The following is an 18,349-nucleotide window of genomic DNA, read 5'->3' as shown; positions in this document are numbered from 1 at the left end:
AGTTTTCTTCATTTCCACATGTAAAGGCTGAAGGTTCTTCAAATCTGAATAATTCCAAGTATGTCGATGACGATCAAAAATTTGATGCCATGGTAAGGCAACAATCTTTTTTATTTGCCTATTATATTCCATGATTTAGTGTGTGAAGCAATAGCAGTATTTGAAGTTTTTCTCAGGTAAATGCTGAAGGTTCTTCAAATCTAAATAGTTCCAAGTATGTTGATGATGAGGGAAAATCTGATGCCATGGTTAGGCAGTGCCGCAGTAGTCTTTTTGATTTGTCCATTATATCTCATGATTTAGTTTGGGGTAACACTATCCTTCTTGGGCCCATGACCATCACGGGCCCACATGGCAGCACAAGAGTTGTGGTGTGTGGGCCCAGTCTCTCTTCTCTTCTTTTGTGCTGCCATGTGGACTCATGATGTAATGGGCCCATGACACCAAGCATTTTCCTTTTTTGGTGAAGCAATAGCAACATTTGAAGTTTTTTTCATGTCCATAGGTAAATGCTAAAGGTTCCTCGAATCTGAATATGTGTCAGTATGTTGATGAGCAAAAATGTGATGCCAAGGTAAGGCAATAATCTTATTTATTTGTGATTGTTGTAAAATTGCGCCCTAAGATTATGCACGCACATAGCAATATGAAAAGTAAAATCACAAAGAAGAAGAACACAACGAATTTACATGGTTCAATAGTGTGCCTACATCCACAAAGCCTTTGCGCACTTTCTAGTATATCATCAAATGAAAACCACCTTAAGGTTTTAACCCTTGGCCAAAAAATAAAAAATATGTGTGTGTCTATGTATATATTAGCTCTCATGTGAAAACCCAAAATGCCCTCATATGACAACATAATTATATTGCGCCCTTACTGAAACATGTTGTACCTACATACACACAGTGTGTCTACGTTCACAAAGTCGTTGCACAATTACACTATGTATTGGCTCAAACATACTGTACCATATCAGCGAGGGGCTTCACCCCCTGGCACCCGCCACACGCCCCCACTTAGAGTCCCTACGAGCCCCCTCATCCTCAGTGCAAAACCTCCCACTTGTAACAAACTTCAAGTAATGAACTCTTCTGTCATGAGTCATAACTCAACAATCTCCACCTTGGCAAATATTCATTCCCTTGGAGCTTTCAGACTTGTAACTCTACTTGAAGTTGTACAACATTGATTCAACGACTAACAATATGGAGTAAGTTAAAGCAATACAAGAACTTCTCCTTAGTAACAGCCTTTGTTTGACATATTAGTTGCATTTTCTTATGTAGCCACCTTAACCAATTGAAATCTCATTAGTACCAATCAACTCTTGTATCCTGTGACATTTGATCGCAATGTACTTTGTTCTGGCATGATAGATTTTATTTATTGCTAAGTGAATGACCTCTAACTGTCACAATCATAGTATTAAAAATTGTTGCATAATAGTAGTTACGGACGTTATTTAGCGGTATCAGTGGCTTCCGAGACTATCACAAGGCGGATATCTTGGAGGTATGCTGATTCACAACCATAGCAGTTGTTATGGTCAGCTAGCCTGTTTTTTTTTTGCCTTTTTTCCTCTTTTTTCCCTTTATTGAAGCTTAGTTGGTTTATTTAGTAAATTCATTTTTTCGGTTTATTTTCTTTGACATTTAGTCTGCATTTTTTTTTTAATAACTATCATTAATATAAACCCAACTTTTTTTCTCATTAAATTGTAGATGTTCATATCCTAAGCTCTTTCAATTTTATTTATTTATTTGTTTTTTATTGCAGCTAGTTTGGAGAATAAAATATGTTATATTGTATGCTTTTTTGTTCTTGTTAAAATTCCATTAAAGACTTTAAAGGTACAAAAATGGCATTCTATATTTTATTTTTTAATATTTATGATTTTTTAGTTTGATTAAAATTTACTAAAAATCATTTAAAGCATTAGTATATAGGATTCTAGGATCAAACATGTGAACCTATATGTTTTTAAAAAGTTTGCTAATGCAGACAAATGAATTCATGGATGTGGTGATCATTACTCGTTACGTAACTGTTGTGACTATTACATCACAACCATTACCGTTTTTTAAAATCGTGGTTACAATGCAAGTGAATAGTCTGTTGCTCTATGCCAAGTTCAGCCCCCTCTGAAATTTTTTAAAAAAATAAGTATTTTACAAAAAAGTACTTATAAGTACTTGTGTCAATGATCTACTAATTCCTTTGACCACATAGCCTCCTTTGCAGCCTTTATCATTGCCATGTACTTTGCCTTAGTGTAGATAATGCAACAATTGGTTGTAACATGGATTTCCAACAAATAGGTCTGCCTACCATAGTGTATAGATAATGATTTGTGGATCTCTTGTCATCTAAATCTCCTACATAATCTGCATCAATGAATCCTTGTACTAAAGCTAAAACGTTGTCTTGTACCAAATTCAATACCAAAATTTGTAGTGCCTTTCAAGTACCTGAGGACCCACTTCAAAGCACTCCAATGCTCCTTGCTTGGATTTGTCATAAATTTGCTGACCAAACTGCATGTGCAAGATTCGGATGAGTATAAACCATAGCATACATCAAGCAACCCACTACATTGGTGTATGGCACCCTTGATATATCCTCATCTTTATTTTGATTCCAGACATTGTGTTGAAGATAGTTTGAAATGATTTGCCAATAGGGCAGACATTGGCTTAGCATTGCTAATGCTAAATCTCTCCAACACCTTCTCTTTTTAAGCTTTTTGAGAGACCTAAAGCTTTCAACCTTTCTTGTTTCTTTGTATTTCCATTCCAAGGATCTTCTTTGCAGCACCAATATCTTTCATCCATAGTTGTTGGAATCTTACAATTCACAATTCAATTCATACGATTTGTATCACTTCTACACCAAATCAATTCAAATCTTACTAGTGAATCTAGAAACAATTGGTCACCATTGTGAATCTAACGTTTCGATCCGAATTTATTGATTCGCACGATTCTGGACCTATCATATCCTGACAAACTCAACTAGTTTGGATACCTAAAAACAATATTCTTTCTTTTTTTATTGTTTTTATTTTTACACAATTACCTTTCATTCCTTGTCTATGTCAGTTTTGTTCTAAAAAAGAGGAGAAATTAGAATTTTAGGTTTGATGTTGTCTTCACAAAACCTTCTTCACTCTATAAGGAGTATATTGTCCCGCCATTGAGAAGAAGCAACATAACAGTCACCGGCTAAGGTGGTACTCTTGTTTCGTTGTGTTTTTAAGGTTTAGAAGTTGATTTTTTTTAGTAGTTTGTTCAATTATTATCATTTTTTAGGTTTTTTTTTTTTTCTTTTTAATTCGAGAAAGAATATGCTTGAAATATATATATATATATATATATTTTAATTGTTAATTAACACCAAAGTCCAACTTTTTATTCTTTTTTCTTCACTCCTTCCTTTAAACAACATAAAGTTCATTTTTTATTAAAATTTCCTGACTTATTCTCTTACTTTTCATTTGTTTAGGGAAAGAATACACATGAAATGTGCTTTTTCATTGTCAAAATTTAATTGTATTTTACTATTTTTCTTGTTATTTGTATATCAATATATGCATGTCATTTAGAATTGATCTTGGAAATTTGAACTGAATTTTATGATTCAATGCAATTTTCGATTCCAAAAATTAGAGTTTCAATTCATGATTCGAATCTTGATTTTACAACTATGCTTTCATCTCAAATTCCTTACGCAATAAGGATTTTAAACCATTGACATCACTAATATTCTTTACAACAATCAACATATAATAGCAAAAAGATAAATGAATTATCAGATAGATTTTTGAAGTAAACACAAGAATCATAGTTGCAACGGGTATATCCAATACTCAACTTGTATGAATAAAGCATTTTTACTATTGCCCTGCTGATTGCTTCAAATTATACAATGATTTGCTTAACCTGCAAACATCTCCTTCCTAGGTTCCTTAAAAAATTCAGCTGCTCTATATTAATTTTCTCCTCTTCGTCACAATAAAAAAATGTTGTTTTAACATCCAAATACTCTTAACACCAAATCAAATTGAACTGTCATGTCCAATAGAACTTGAATAGAGGTATGTTAGACAATTGTATAGAATATTTGCTTATTGTTTGTTCATTTCCTCTGAGAGTACCCTTTTGCCACTAATTTGGCCTTGAACCATTTACCGTCTCTCTATAATGTGCATCAGTAATGTGTCTAGGTTTGTCTGTAGTTACACTATGCTCATTTGATTACCGTTGATCATGCTACTCAACTGAGGGCACCTTTGGTTGCTTGTCTTATCCACCCATGTCACTTCTTGCCGACATTATTGCGTTGCCCATCTTCTTTGTGCTTCACCATTGATGCCTCATCAAACACCACGTCTTTGCTTATAAATACCTTTTTGTCCTCTAGATCCCAAAACTTGAATCCTCTAACCCCTTTTTCATAGCCAATGAAAATGCATTGCTTGGATTTTGGGTCTAGCTTTGATCAAAGCTCACTAGGAATGTGAGTGTATGTTGGACAACCAAAGATCCTCAACATGTAGTCAACTTCTTGACCTGTTCAAACTTTCTTAGCCACTTTACAATCCAGTTTGGCAAATGGTAACTTGTTAATAATATAACATGTCATGCTAACTGCATTTGTCCACAACATCTTAGGCAATTTTGCATGTAGTCTTATATTCCTAACCTTTTCAAGAAGTGTCCTGTTCATCCTTTTAGTCTTCTCATTCTACTATGGAATCAAACTATAAAATGTCTGACAATTTCATCAGACCTAAAGAAGTTTAGAACTCTGCAGACTTGTACTCCAGCCTATTATCTGACCTAAAACTCTTCACTAACGTTTTGGACTATTCTCAACCTCTGCCTTCCATTGCTTCAATTTGGAGAATACTTCTAACTTTTCCTTCATTAAGTAAACTTGAAGCTTCCTAGAGTAATCATTGAAGCTAACAAAATATTGAGCGCTGTTTCTAATTGGTACTTTTGCAGGTCCCCAAACATCACTATAAACATAATTTAGAATGCCTTTGCTCTTCTAGGACAACTTGAAGTGCTCTCTGCATTGTTTACCCAAAACACAATATTTGCAAAAATCCACTTTACACTCCTTCAACCCTTTTAGCAATTTCCTATTATGGAGTTCCATCATATCCCACTCACTTATATGTCCTATGCGCATATGCTAGAGCATAGTGCCAATTATGTTGGTATCCAATGAAGTAGTTGCTGCACTTCCCATAGGTTTACTGCTTAATAGCTAATATGAATTGTTGTTGATTCGTTTTTTACCCTTCATAAACAACCATAGGACCCTTTTACACCTTTAGGATTCTACTTTTCAGAGTCGCTAAAAGGTCATGCAAAGTTTCTTATAAGTAACCTAGAGAAAATACTTTTTTTTTTTTTTAATTTGTTTTTTAATTTTAGAATATGTCTAATATTTTGTAATGTTCTAAAAATGTCTTCAAACATTCTAACTTTCATGGTTTCAACGCCAATTACCAAGACAAGGATGATCATCCCAAGAACTACTAACCCACCATCACATTTCTTGTAAGTATAAAACCACTCCCTATAATCCGAAATTTGGGATGCTTCCCCAAACAAGGGTGATTCATTCCTCTTCAAGAAGTTAGTGGAGTTGAAAAACCAGATTGTACTGAGAGTTGGTAGCACTGATCTTGCTATTGAGTTGATGAATAATTGGGGAAATAAAGCCAAACAAATATATGAGTTCTGGAGGGAAAAAAATCTTATAGCTCCATGGGTGAAAGGGGTTTGGTTCAATGGAAGCTTACCTAATCATGCCTTTTGCCTATGGCTTGGAGTTAAAGGAAAACTTCCTACTTGTGATAGGCTGCATGTGGAAGGAATTGAGCTGAGATGTGTGTTTTGTAAGGATGAGGTAGAGACTCAGGATCACTTGTTCTTCAAATGCAAAATTTTGGAAGAAGTGTGGAGAGAAATTAAAGGGTGGGTGGGCCTTAGGCGAACTATGTCTACCATTAAGGCTGCTACCAAATGGATTCATAAAGAGGCGAAAGTAAATGGTGTCCATGCGGCGGGAAAAAGAATTGCTCTTGCTACGACGGTGTACTTTATTTGGCACTTTAGGAATAGATGTAGATTTGAAAATACTGCAATCTCTCCTATAGAATTGGTTAATGTGATAAAAAAATATGTTTATAGGGCTGTTTTTGCTAAATTTGATATGTATCTTGTTTGATTGACTTGTAATGAGGTTTTGGAGTGTTATAGCAAGTACCTAGGATTGGCCATATCTGGTCCCCGGTTATGCCCGGTTTTGATGTATATTGTTTGGCCCTGGGAATGCCCAGTGTGTATGTAAGTATACTTTTGATCAATATATTTTACCCCATTTTGATTAAAAAAAAAAGAAAAAAAAGAAGAAGAAAGGAGCAACTAGAATCCATAGTCTAAGTATCCTAAAAAAGATTGTTACTTGAAGCAACCAATAAGAGTCCTTCATCATTTGAACTATTTGCCACCACACTTGCAAAGCTTGATGGTCGGTCTTTCTTGTCTTCCTCTTTCTTCCAAAGCAGATAGTCTTGCTTATATAGTACCCCTTTTCTTTGCCCTTGAAGCACTCGATGTTCTTGGCACTTGATCTAGAATTCGATATGCTCCTCTGCTTATGCTTCTCCTTGGACCTCTCTCTCCTATGCTCGGCCTTGGCAATCAAGCCCTTTGGTTTATGGTCCTTTTTATTGATTCTCCTTCTACCCTTGTTTGACTTGAGAACCCAAGAAACCTCGTCTAACTTACATTGAATTTCTTGTAGAGTAGTGTCGTAAGACTTGTAACCAAGTGTTCAAATAAAGAAGGAAGAGAAGATAACAACATCAATGCTTTATCTTCATCTTCAATCCTCACATCCATCCACTTTTGAGCAAATTGTTGGGAATTTGATTGAAATAATTCATATTCACAACAAATTTATGTGGTTTGTAATGCTCATACGTTCACAGAGCCCCTGTACGATTTACACTACATCATCAAACGAAAAATTGCATTAGGACTTTAACCCTCTCTTATAAATATGTATATATAGCCGCCATATGAAAACCCCAAAATGCTCTCATCTGACAACATAACTGCACTATATCTTGGCTTAAACATACTATATCGTACCAAAGGAGGGCTTCTGCCTAACCCCCCCCCCCCCCCCCCCCTAACGCAGCCTACTGGCCTTGATTCAAGTAAACAAAGAGGCCCCAAAACTGTCAACTTGTGACAGAGTTCAAGTAGATAAAACCTTTTGAATATAAGTCATAACTCAATAGTGATGATTTAGTCTGTGAAACAATAGCAGTATTTGAAGTTTTTTTCATTTCCACAGGTAGAAGCTGAAGGTTCTTCAAATCTGAATAGTTCCAAGTGTGTTGATGATGAGCAAAATTCTGATGCCATGGTGAGGCAACAAATTCATTTCCGCAACCGCCCCTCATCCCTCACCCCCCCCTTCTCCCTCTTTTTCCTTTTTTCCTTCGAAGGATTTCAGAAGAAAACAGAAGATTTTTCCACTCCATTGGTTTTATCTGGTGGGAAGTTATGATGTCATTAATGCTATATGCCTTGTTTTTAAAATTTTTGAACAACATTTTTGTCAGGGGTGTGGGTTCAACCTTACTGATCTTATCTAGGGACAGGGGTTTCTTATGATATTTATTAGCTGCATCATGTGGGGGGTTTCCTTGAATGGATTAGACACTGATATGCTGTGATGCAGTGCATAAATCTGAAACATGTTTTCTTTCCTGGATGTGCTAATGATGCTGAAGCGACGAAGTTATTGAGAACGGAGGACACATCTAATGCTCATGTAGCAGGTATGTATTTGTTTCTTGTGCATTACATGCACTAATTTTTTTTTTTAGTTGGAAAATAAAATCTAGGTAACTAGACACCTTGAAGCATCGTGGGAGTGAAGCTGGTGTCAGGGAATTACAACCACCTTAAATGCTCCACAGTGGAGGGAGGTGTATGTTTTGAAAATTTTTCTGATTTGGATATTGCCGAACATCCAGTATTTTTTCAACATTTAGGATATCAGATTATCCATTGAAGGCTGATAGAAAGTTTAGGACAGGATGGCTTCAGAGTTACCCTTCTGCTATTGGAATATGTGATTGTTAGTCGGGTGGCTCTTATTCCAAAGGATTTTATTCCTTATATCAAGCTGCTGAATTGTATCTAATTATGGATGTAGGATATCAAAATCAATTAGTATCTGCTTCTGCTCTGGCAAAACAATAATGCGTAGGGTTTGATTGTCCCAGGTTCTTTAGATTGGGCTAATTTTTTGTACATAAAATCATTGTTTTAAAACCTGAACCTGTGACCCAGGGAAGCCACAGTTGGTCGGCCAAACTGGTGGTCAAACAGGTGATGTTAGCATAATACAACGTATAACATGTGTATGTGTACTATTGCATGTAATAATATTTTATTACAAAATTAATATTACACCATTACATATAAATATTATGATGTTAATTTAAATCCCATATAATAGTCCAACAAGCCAAAAACAATCACTAGCAGCCATCTTACAGAAATTTTTAAAATTTTTTTTCTTATTTTTATAGAATATTTTTAAAATTTTATTATTTTATTTATAGTCTAAAAAATATATTATTTGAAGCTGGTGTGCGTGTTGTCTTAGTGTGTATCTATATTTATACTATTATTTTTTTGGGAGAAGATATGATGAACATATTAGCTTGGGAAAAATAATGAGTGAATGGATTACATATATCATGTACTCTGTAAATAAGCACAGGATTGGAAGTAGTGCAATGGTAAGATGAGTTTGTGTCTCCCTGTGGGTTCTGGGTACAAGTCCTTGCTGCAGTTTCATCCACATTATTATTAGTTCTTTAAATGCAAAGGGCTGGGTTGACCTGTCTTCTACCCCACTTTAGACCCATTCCGGCCAATTCAGACCTGGTATTTTGGGTCAATCCTGGTTCACAAAATTACCAGTTCTGGTTGGTTGGCCGGACTGACTTGTACTCAGTCAAACCGTCTGGTCTGGTCTGGGTTTTCAATCCATGTCTAAAATCCCCTTCACTGGGCCTTGGTTAGTGGTGTGTTTTGTATGGCATGCATTTATCTCACAAGCTAGAAGGTTTCTTCGGACTGGACTGAATGGTATTGGATTGGGTTGAGTATTATGATAATTATCCTATCGCCTGTTTGGTTTGCCATTTATAAGATACATGGTATGGACATGAGTGTAATCTCTCTCCCTTTCCCTCTCTCCCTCTTTTTTTTTTTTATCGTTTTTACATCTGGAGGATGCCTTAGCCTGAGCTGCTAGGTCTGCCCATGTGCACAGGCTAAAGACCTCCCCATTAACCTTTCAATCCCACACTTTGGTTGCACCAAACATGGGCTATAAAGATTTTAGCCAAGCCTAGCCACCCTCAGTCTTTGCACCCTTTTCTCCCGGCTCCTCTATCTAAGACATGGATTAGAGTATCATGTGTTGGTTGGGACTTGAGATTGCCTCTGCACTCTGGTTGTCTCACTTACTTTCTTCAACGTTGTTTCTTATGCATCAGGAACTTGTTCACAGCATCCCAAGTCTCTGGTCAGGTCTTCTGAGCGACTTGTCAAGGTAGAAGATGATACTTGTTTTTCAGTGAAAGAGAATCAACCGTCCAGGGAAGATGATAAGGTCTTATTCTCTTAGATACCGTATATTATGAAATTTAATGATGCTTTTATTCACAGTTAAGCTCCAATTGTTTTACGCGTCTGCTTTTCTTGTTTCAATGCCATGCTGTTGATTGTCAGGCTTCTCTATGTAAGTATGCTATCAGAAAACATGAATTAGAAATTATCATTGTCAAGTTGCTACATCTACCAGTCTTTGAAGTTCTTGATCTCTCTCTCTCTCTCTTTTTGGCAATAATGGCTATCTACAAGTGCTCTCATAGGAGCAACCACCAGAATCCTACTTGGCATTCTGCTCCAATTGCACTGTTGCTGCTCATCTTGGCATTCACAAGGCTTCTATCCCTAGAGGATTTGTTATACAATATCTAAAGATATTTTTGCACTCTGATAGCTTTGTGTTCATGATCTTTACAAGTTCAGTCAATACAATAAGGCCGAACTGTAAAATCTTTGAGGTATTGAGACTTGAGGCTATATTTCACAATGAATGGTGTGATGGTTTTGAAATCATGGGCAGGGGATCAGAGAAAGGGATGGATAAGTTCTTAAAGGTTTAAAGTTCATAGAGAAGAACAATGTGGCATCCTCGGATTACAGGAGGAATAATTTCTAATTACTCATTTCTTATTCCTAGGCTTTGTATCGACAAGTGAGGATTATTAAAAGGCGCATACAGGATTTGATTTTGCTTGTATTTAGAGTAAATGTGTTACTATTGCTTATGCTGATTACTATGAATCTTTGCACTTAGATTAATCCACCCCTCATTGGAACCTTAACTAAAGAAACTCTTGAGGACCAAAAAACCATCTCTAATTCACTGCTACATTTGGGTGAATGAAGAGCGATGTTGTGCTACTGCTACAATAACATGGACTATTAACTGGCTACAATAACACGGACATTACTCAATACTAAATGCTACAATACTATTACAACAGCTACTCCAAAATACTAAACTTTCTAGATGAATCTAAACCACTACCTCTCATATGGATTATTATCATTTTGATACGAACAGTATTCAACTCACAATGTGCTGGCATTAGACACCTTTATTATAGCTATTATTTAAACTCTGAACTGACCCTTTCTTGGCTTTTCTTCAAGGAATCATCGGTCCAGATCATACTGCCAAAGGAGCCCAGGGAAGCTGTAGCTCATCTCCAAGACTGCAATGGTACTAATGCACAAGAGAGTGAGCTGAAAGTGAGCTCCTGCAGCAAACCTCTGAATGTGGAGAAACCGAGAAGGTATCTAGGTTGCCATTTAATTTGAGATATGCGTCTTGTTGATTGTTTTTCTTTTGCTTTTGTAAAACAGAATATGGAAAGCAGTTTTCCATCAGGAAGCACCAGTTCTAATTTTTTCTTCTCTTTGAATCTTACCCAACCATTTTTTGATCACCAGGAGACTCTTGCCTGCTTCATCGATTTTAGTGAAGAATATTAGTGGTTTGGGCTTAGAGGATGAAGAGGAAAAGCCGAAGGTGTGCTTTATTCTGAATTTGTTTTGCCTTATAGCTTGTACTAATGTTTTTTCCTTAATTTTTTTAATTGATTAAAACTGCTCAAATGCACATATAGAGTCTATCTTTTAGTCTTCTAAATAATTACTAAAATGTCAATTCTTTTTTAGTTTTGTAACATTTTTATGGAAAATTTAGAAACAATTATAAAATATTACTCTTGAACTATATTTGAAAAATAAAAAATAAAAAATAAAAATCAAATTATTTCACATAACCAAACTAAACATTATGTTTGGTTCAAGAAATATCTTTCTAGAAATAGAATGATGACAGTGTAAGAATTTGCTAGCTCACAAAAGAAATTGTCATTATAAAGCAAAACGTGATAATTTTTTTTTAATAATGAAATATCTTGCTAGAAATAGAATGATCATACTATAAGAACAAACATAAAATGACTTCAAATTTTACTCTGCATTTCTACTCATATAATATCACCCATCTTATTACGACATTGGATGAACTAACAAAAATTTTGCTTATGTGATGCTTTATTTTTTTTCTAAATTATTATATTCATGTATACTTTTCTATTACATTTCTACCAGACTTCGTTATAGTGTAGAGATACATTTTGCAAGCAATCTTAATTTTTGTCCATTTCATGTGAGTAGTTGAAGCCTCTTGAGTCTTTGCAGGGTAAAAGAGGGGAAAAAAAACTGGCTGCTGAGGAGAGGAACAGAACTCAGGGCAGCACAACTCTCCTTCGGTTGCTCAGAACCAATCTTCACCTTTAGAATATAACGGCAATCTTCTGTTATCTGCTTTTGGGAGCATCAATTTCTAGATATAAATTTAGATTTGTACAGATTTTTGACAAAATGTAATGTAAAATTATATTAAATTTTTTTTAACTTACACAATTCAAATTTAAGATTCAAAATTCATCCTCGCATTTCTGTAGAACTTATGTACTGCACACGCTGGTAAATTAAGCGCAGCAGGATGGAAATTTGTTTGTCATAAGTTGGTTAATCACCAGGGCACATGAAATTTAACTGCGCTTACCTACGCTGTGGTTGTAAATAGTATGCAGTGAGTATAGATTGGGAATTTAGTGTTGGAGGTCTTACCTCTAAGCAAGAGCTGGAAAGGATTATTGGACCAGAAATGAGCTATCTTCCTTTCGATTGCTGGTTTAGTGGGCTCTAGTAGTTTAAAAAAATTAAAAAAATAATAATAATTTTGATTTTCTAAAATTCATTTGAGAATATTATAAAAATGAAACGTTGTATTTAAAAAATCTTTACACAGGCCTATTATTGTCTGCAATGTTTTAATTTTTTTTTTTTTTCCAAATTGGGCTTATAATGTTGAAATAATTGCATTGTTTTTTATTTATTTGTTATGCAAGAATGGAATGAAATTCAGTTTTATAATTTTACATACTCATTATATAAATTTTTTTATTTTAATGTACAAAAAATTGAGTTAATTTGAGAAATAAAGTAAGCCTAAATAAAAAAATATGTTATATAAAATGAATTTAATTTTATTCTATCATGTATCATATCATATTAGGCTTGCTGTCTATATTCTTTTCAGTTTTAAAAATTATTATTATTTTATTTAGAAAAACGTATGTTTTCTTCAAGTTTGCTCTCCAAACTTCACCAAACCTCCAAAATACAGTGGCAAATGGGCAGCAAAGAATCATAATTTTCAAATTCCAAACCAGTGATCACATAAAGCACGTGAGAAAATTTAAGATAAAATTAATGAACAGAAGTTTTATGTTAATGATTAGATAGAGACAGAAAAGTAGCTGTCATGACATTTTTGAGGATATTTAATTTTGAGTACAAAAATAATTAACCTTTAATTTATATCTGATGTGTCTGTTCGCAGGCATACGCATATATTAGTGATTAGCTTTTTCTAGTTTGTTTAAGGTTTGCTGGGATGCGTTTTGGGTTGAAAATGTTTTATGTCAAATTATTTTAAAGAAAATTTAAAGAAAGCTTGAACAATTAACTTTCATCTCAAGGTAATTTAAGATTTGAATTTTATTTTAGTTTGTTATTATGCTGCTAAAATGTAATTGATAAACTAATCCGCACAAATTCAATTTTGCTCAAATTCTATGCATTGAAATACAAAATGATAATAAATCGAGGTCAAGTTTAAATTAAATTTGACTCTGTTCAAGAGCATAAATTTTGAGTTTTAAATTTAGACAAAATTTAGATATAATTTTGTATTATATTTTGTCTAAATACGATAACAACAACAAGAAGCCTTAAGTCTCATTAGGCGAGGTCAGTTACATGAATCCTTTTATGTTAATTTACTCAATTGAGAGTATTTTCCTCTATTAGATGGGTAATTGAATCTTTCCTTTGTACCTCATTCCAAGTTATTTTAGGCGTCGTCTTATTCCTACAGAAACAATAACTAATTTATTCCTTCTCACATGTGCTCTACTAGGCATACATTTCAAATGTTTGAATAATCTAAGTTGCCTCACCATTTTCTTGTTTTCAACCGGTGTTATGCCTAAATTATTACATATATGTTTGTTTTTACTTTGTTTTTAAATGTTAAACCACTCATCCACCTTAACATTCACATTTTAGCAAATTTACTTTTTAGCAAATTCTAAACTATAAAAGCATAGTTGACATTATAGTCGTTTTATAAAACTCTTTTTTATTTTAAGAATATTCTTTGATCATACAACACACTTGATGCACTCCTCTATTTTACCAAACTCGTTTTAATTTTGAGTACTACATCATCTTCAATTTCCCCTCTAGCTTGTATGATGGATCTAATATATCTAAATCTATTAGTATTATTAATTTCTTGATTATCAAGTTTAATCTTTAGTGTTATTAATTTTTTGATTATCAAGTTTAATCTTTTCTCCATTACTACTCCTTACATTATTGAAATTATATTTTATATTTAGTCTTATTCCTACTTATCCTAAACCCTTTAGACTCTAATGTGGCTCTTTAAAATTCGAACTTAAATTCCGCCCTACTCGTATTATCATCAGTCAACATGATATTCTATGAAAATAACACACACCAAGGGATCTCATCTTAGATATTCCTAGTAAGTTCATCAATTATTAAAATAAAAAGATAAAAACTTAAAGTATAACCTTAATTTACACATATTGTGATTGGAAAATCTCTAGATTCCCCTCCTATAGTCCTAACGCTAGTCACTACTCTCATACATATCCCTAATGTCACGCCCCGACCCCGAAAATGGGACCTAGGGGTGAAAATGTAATCTAACCTGTTTCTGTATCCAATAAAACATCCAAAGATACAGTACAAAGGATGAGGGTCCAACCCCGTGGGGTTCCCAGGCACCCTTAACACATCCAAACACAACAGATCATAAGCAGCGGAAAAGGTCTTACTATATACAAATATGAAGTACCATACCAGAGTCTATACAAGAGCAGAAACAGGCTCTATCCTACAACGTACAATTGGGTGCCCAACACATCCCAAAATGGCAACCCATCAAAACACAGTCCTAGCACTTACCCAAGCGCTAACCGCAGTATACCGGCCACTACGCTCCCTACACCAGGACGCTAGTTCCGGTTACTCGAAAGACCTGTAAAAATGTACGTACAGTAGGGGTGAGACACCTCTCACTAAGGAAGAACACAGGTTATATCCGTGTATGACATTTGAGTGTTATCATGATACAACATACACGCAGTTAAATGCAGTCCAATACTAATTTCACAATAGTGCCTACAAGCACACACACACATGATCAGCAATCCTGATGTCGTCACACCCATCTTCCGGAAGCCGGCCCGCGACATACAGCGTTGGCCCATAGCCAACCTATGCACGGTGCCACTAGCACATGGCTAGTCCCCGACTCCCATGGTATCGTACCAGCGTTAAACTGGTGGATCCACACCCTTCGACTTGATCTGCCGGAATAGGCTCACGCCCTCGGATATAGAGTCGGACCTCTGCCAATCTAGGGCCAGCAATTTCATACGCTCTCGGATATAGAGCCGGACACTCTTAGTACCCGGAACAATTCGGAACCACGTTCCTACTAGCATTTAAACCAATCACACACACACATGCATGTTCATATAATCAAACAAACCACACCCATTTGCTAATCTAAAATCATGGTTTTCCAAACAAATATAGTTTAAACAAGTCAAGGCACGACCATCCCTATAACACAGTATAAATCAACATATACATTCAGTTTTCAACAAAACTAGGGATGCAGCCCATCGCCCCCTTTTTCCCAAAATTGTAGTCATGCAGGGCCGGCTCTTCATAATATGAGGCCCTAGGCGAATGATTTAATCAAGGACCCTTAATATTTTGTTTAATTTTTATTTTTATTTAAAATTAATTTTTCCAGCGTTTTGAAATGTAAAAATAAATTTATCAAAAGCTCCCTTTTGAGAGGACACTAATTCTTCTTCTTCTTCTTCTTCTTCTTCTTCTTCTTCTTCTTCTTCTTCTTTTCTTTCTTCATTTTCATATCCGGATTCATATTTTCTCGTTGACATAATTAAATTTCAAAATTAACACTAAATATAAATTGACAAATTATGTAAACAAATAAAAAAAAATTTAATAAATCTATTGAGATAATAGATTGAAACAATATAACCTGATTATTATTATTATTATTATTATTATTGCAAATCGATCGGCAAGTGAGACTGTAACGACCTGCTCCTTTTTCACATATTATTTTTTTTTATATATAAATAAATTATCATCACATCATACATTCCAACTCAGCAGGCCACAATCCACCTGGGCCCGTGGGTACCAGGGATATAACAAAACATACAGCAGAAGCCTACGCAGCAAAAAGTATAAAATCATATACATTTCATCATAATGTGCATAACACATACCAGAGTCACTACAATTACTATCTCACAGTATATACATCTCAAAAATGAAATTTAGGGACAATCCCCACAAAACCTAACTGTCCCTACCAAAAACTTACCCTTCCAAAGAAGGCAAACAACTGATCTAGATCAGCGGGACTTTTCCGCTCTCTCTCCTATTAGGGGCTCCTGAAAAATGTATAAGATTTAGGAGTGAGACACCTCTCAGTAAGGGAAATAAACTAATACCAGTGTGTGACAACATGAGTATTCTGTGTTCTACATATACCATACATAACATATTCAATATTGTTTATCAAATCTGGGAAAACATACATATATATCAACACATAGCAGAATATACTGCATTTTCATAAACATATCTCATCTCATACACTAATAATAACATAAAACAATCCTGGTAGGTTAGCTGGCTGTTGTTATGTATTACCCCCACATGACTGGGTTGTGTGGCCCGAAGGCGGGACCTGACAATGGTTGGCCGACCACTACCAAGTCAAACAGTAGTCTGTAGGTCCGATGGGTCTACCCAGACTGATCCGTACACCAGGGGCGATAACAGCACACTTCTTGAAAATAACCACATCGACCATCCAATCTCACACCACTCCATACAGCGGCGTTAACACAGATATCATGATCACGAGGACCATGGACACATAGCAACGGTACCGTGCAAGTGCTAGCCTAGACCAAGCCAATTAGGTTATGATATCATATACATATACTAAAACCGTGATACATAAATATCTCATATCATTTATTTTCACATCAATCATATCATTTCACATATATATGTGTATCATGAAAATCATCGGCCCGTACACCGGTATTACACATTTTAACATAGCACGGCCCGTACACCGGCAAATCACATAGTACAGCCCGTACGCTGGCAAACCACATAGCACAGCCCGTACGCTGGCAAATCACATAGCACGGCCCGTACGCCGGCAAATCACATATACATATAAAAATATCTTGGCCCGTACGCCGGTTTTCCATCATAGAAATCCATATCGTCCCCATTCAAAAAAAAAAACAGTATTTCACAACATTTTTATACTCATGCCACACTAAACAAATTTTCTATGTATTCAACATATCATCATTTAAACAGTATTTTCCAAATATAAATCATATATATAAATATATTTATTTTTCCTGAAACTAGATGCTATATATATATACATACATTTTCTCAAAACAAAACTAGTTTAGTTTATCCCCTTACCTGATTCCTGAAAAGCCCCTAAGAAAATCTTCCCCGTACCCACAATGTTCTCAACTCAACACCCTGAAAATGAAAACTCGCAGAATTAAAGTTTAGTATTTTCGTACGTACAACATTTTCTATAACTACCACTAAGTCAAATTCGACTTAAAAAGTCTTACCTCAACTTGGGGATAATTCCCAACTTTCCCAATCAATACCCTGGAACTGAAAATTTTCAGTATTAAAGTTCAGTATTTTTACGCGTATATCACTTTCTTCAACTGTCAAAAATCCAAATATTGAATATAAAGTCTTACCTTGGATTTGGAATGAAATCCAACTTCGTTTCCCTGACGATCCGCTCCGGCAGACTTGTAGAGAACTTCGCCAGGAGCGTCGTGGTGGCTTCGGTTTGTCGATCCGGCGTAAAACAAGCCGGGAATCGAAGAGAGAGAGTCGTAGGAGAGAGAGAGAGAGAGAGAGAGAGAGAAGAGAGAGAAGAGTGCACTCACGCACACCAAATGAATCCAATTCAAATTGGATTTTTTTTTTTTACTTTTCAAAGTTTAAGCTTGTGGTTTGAATTTATTTGACTTTTCAAAGCTTAAGCTTGTGGTTTGAATTTATTTGACTTTTCAAAGCTTTTTCTTTTTTTTTGAAGAAGCTTGTATTATATATATATATATATATATATATATATATAATATCATAATTACTTATATATATATATATATATATTTTGTCCTTATCATACTATTCATTTTACTTGTTAATTTAATTAATTAATTTTATTTTATAATTTTATTATTATTATTATTATTATTATTTTAAATTTTATTTTTTTTTTCCGATTACTACATTCCTCCCCCCTTAAAAGAATTTCGTCCTCAAAATTTATTGTTTCCGTAACTCGCCATCCTTTAATTAGGAAAAAGGGTCTACTCATTTTATTACCTACCCTCACTTATGGCGGAGGAATACCGTGGTTACATTTCGAGTCT

At 34.9% G+C, this 18,349-nt stretch overlaps 1 protein-coding gene and 1 long non-coding RNA gene across 5 annotated transcripts in view; one reads left to right on the top strand and one right to left on the bottom strand.

Annotated features, from left to right (window-relative positions):
* The window catches only part of LOC131161451 (kinesin-like protein KIN-6), a 49,072-nt gene extending 36,808 nt beyond the window's left edge, over window positions 1–12,264 (top strand). For 2 of the 4 annotated variants that reach the window (XM_058117201.1, XM_058117200.1), the window contains 9 exons: window positions 27–92; window positions 177–248; window positions 506–574; window positions 7,384–7,455; window positions 7,774–7,873; window positions 9,611–9,726; window positions 10,839–10,981; window positions 11,139–11,217; window positions 11,898–12,264. In XM_058117201.1, the coding sequence (XP_057973184.1) occupies window positions 27–92; window positions 177–248; window positions 506–574; window positions 7,384–7,455; window positions 7,774–7,873; window positions 9,611–9,726; window positions 10,839–10,981; window positions 11,139–11,217; window positions 11,898–11,996 (816 nt within the window). In that variant the 3' untranslated portion in view covers window positions 11,997–12,264. The remainder of the gene's footprint in view (window positions 1–26; window positions 93–176; window positions 249–505; window positions 575–7,383; window positions 7,456–7,773; window positions 7,874–9,610; window positions 9,727–10,838; window positions 10,982–11,138; window positions 11,218–11,897) is intronic. The other 2 variants (XM_058117203.1, XM_058117202.1) reach the window with 1 other exon arrangement.
* Window positions 12,265–16,087: 3,823 nt separating this feature from the next.
* LOC131161450 (uncharacterized) lies at window positions 16,088–17,877 on the bottom strand. The gene is made up of 4 exons (XR_009138466.1): window positions 17,666–17,877; window positions 17,528–17,573; window positions 17,367–17,429; window positions 16,088–16,300 (listed from the first exon to the last, which is right to left on the bottom strand). It is a non-coding gene; the product is annotated as an uncharacterized LOC131161450 (long non-coding RNA).
* Window positions 17,878–18,349: the final 472 nt, after the last annotated feature.

This window comes from Malania oleifera, chromosome 8 (genome assembly GCF_029873635.1).
Source record: "Malania oleifera isolate guangnan ecotype guangnan chromosome 8, ASM2987363v1, whole genome shotgun sequence".
NCBI lineage: Eukaryota > Viridiplantae > Streptophyta > Magnoliopsida > Santalales > Ximeniaceae > Malania > Malania oleifera.
The sequence above is the reverse complement of the archived record's forward strand: the minus strand, read 5'-3'. Positions and strand labels throughout refer to the sequence as shown.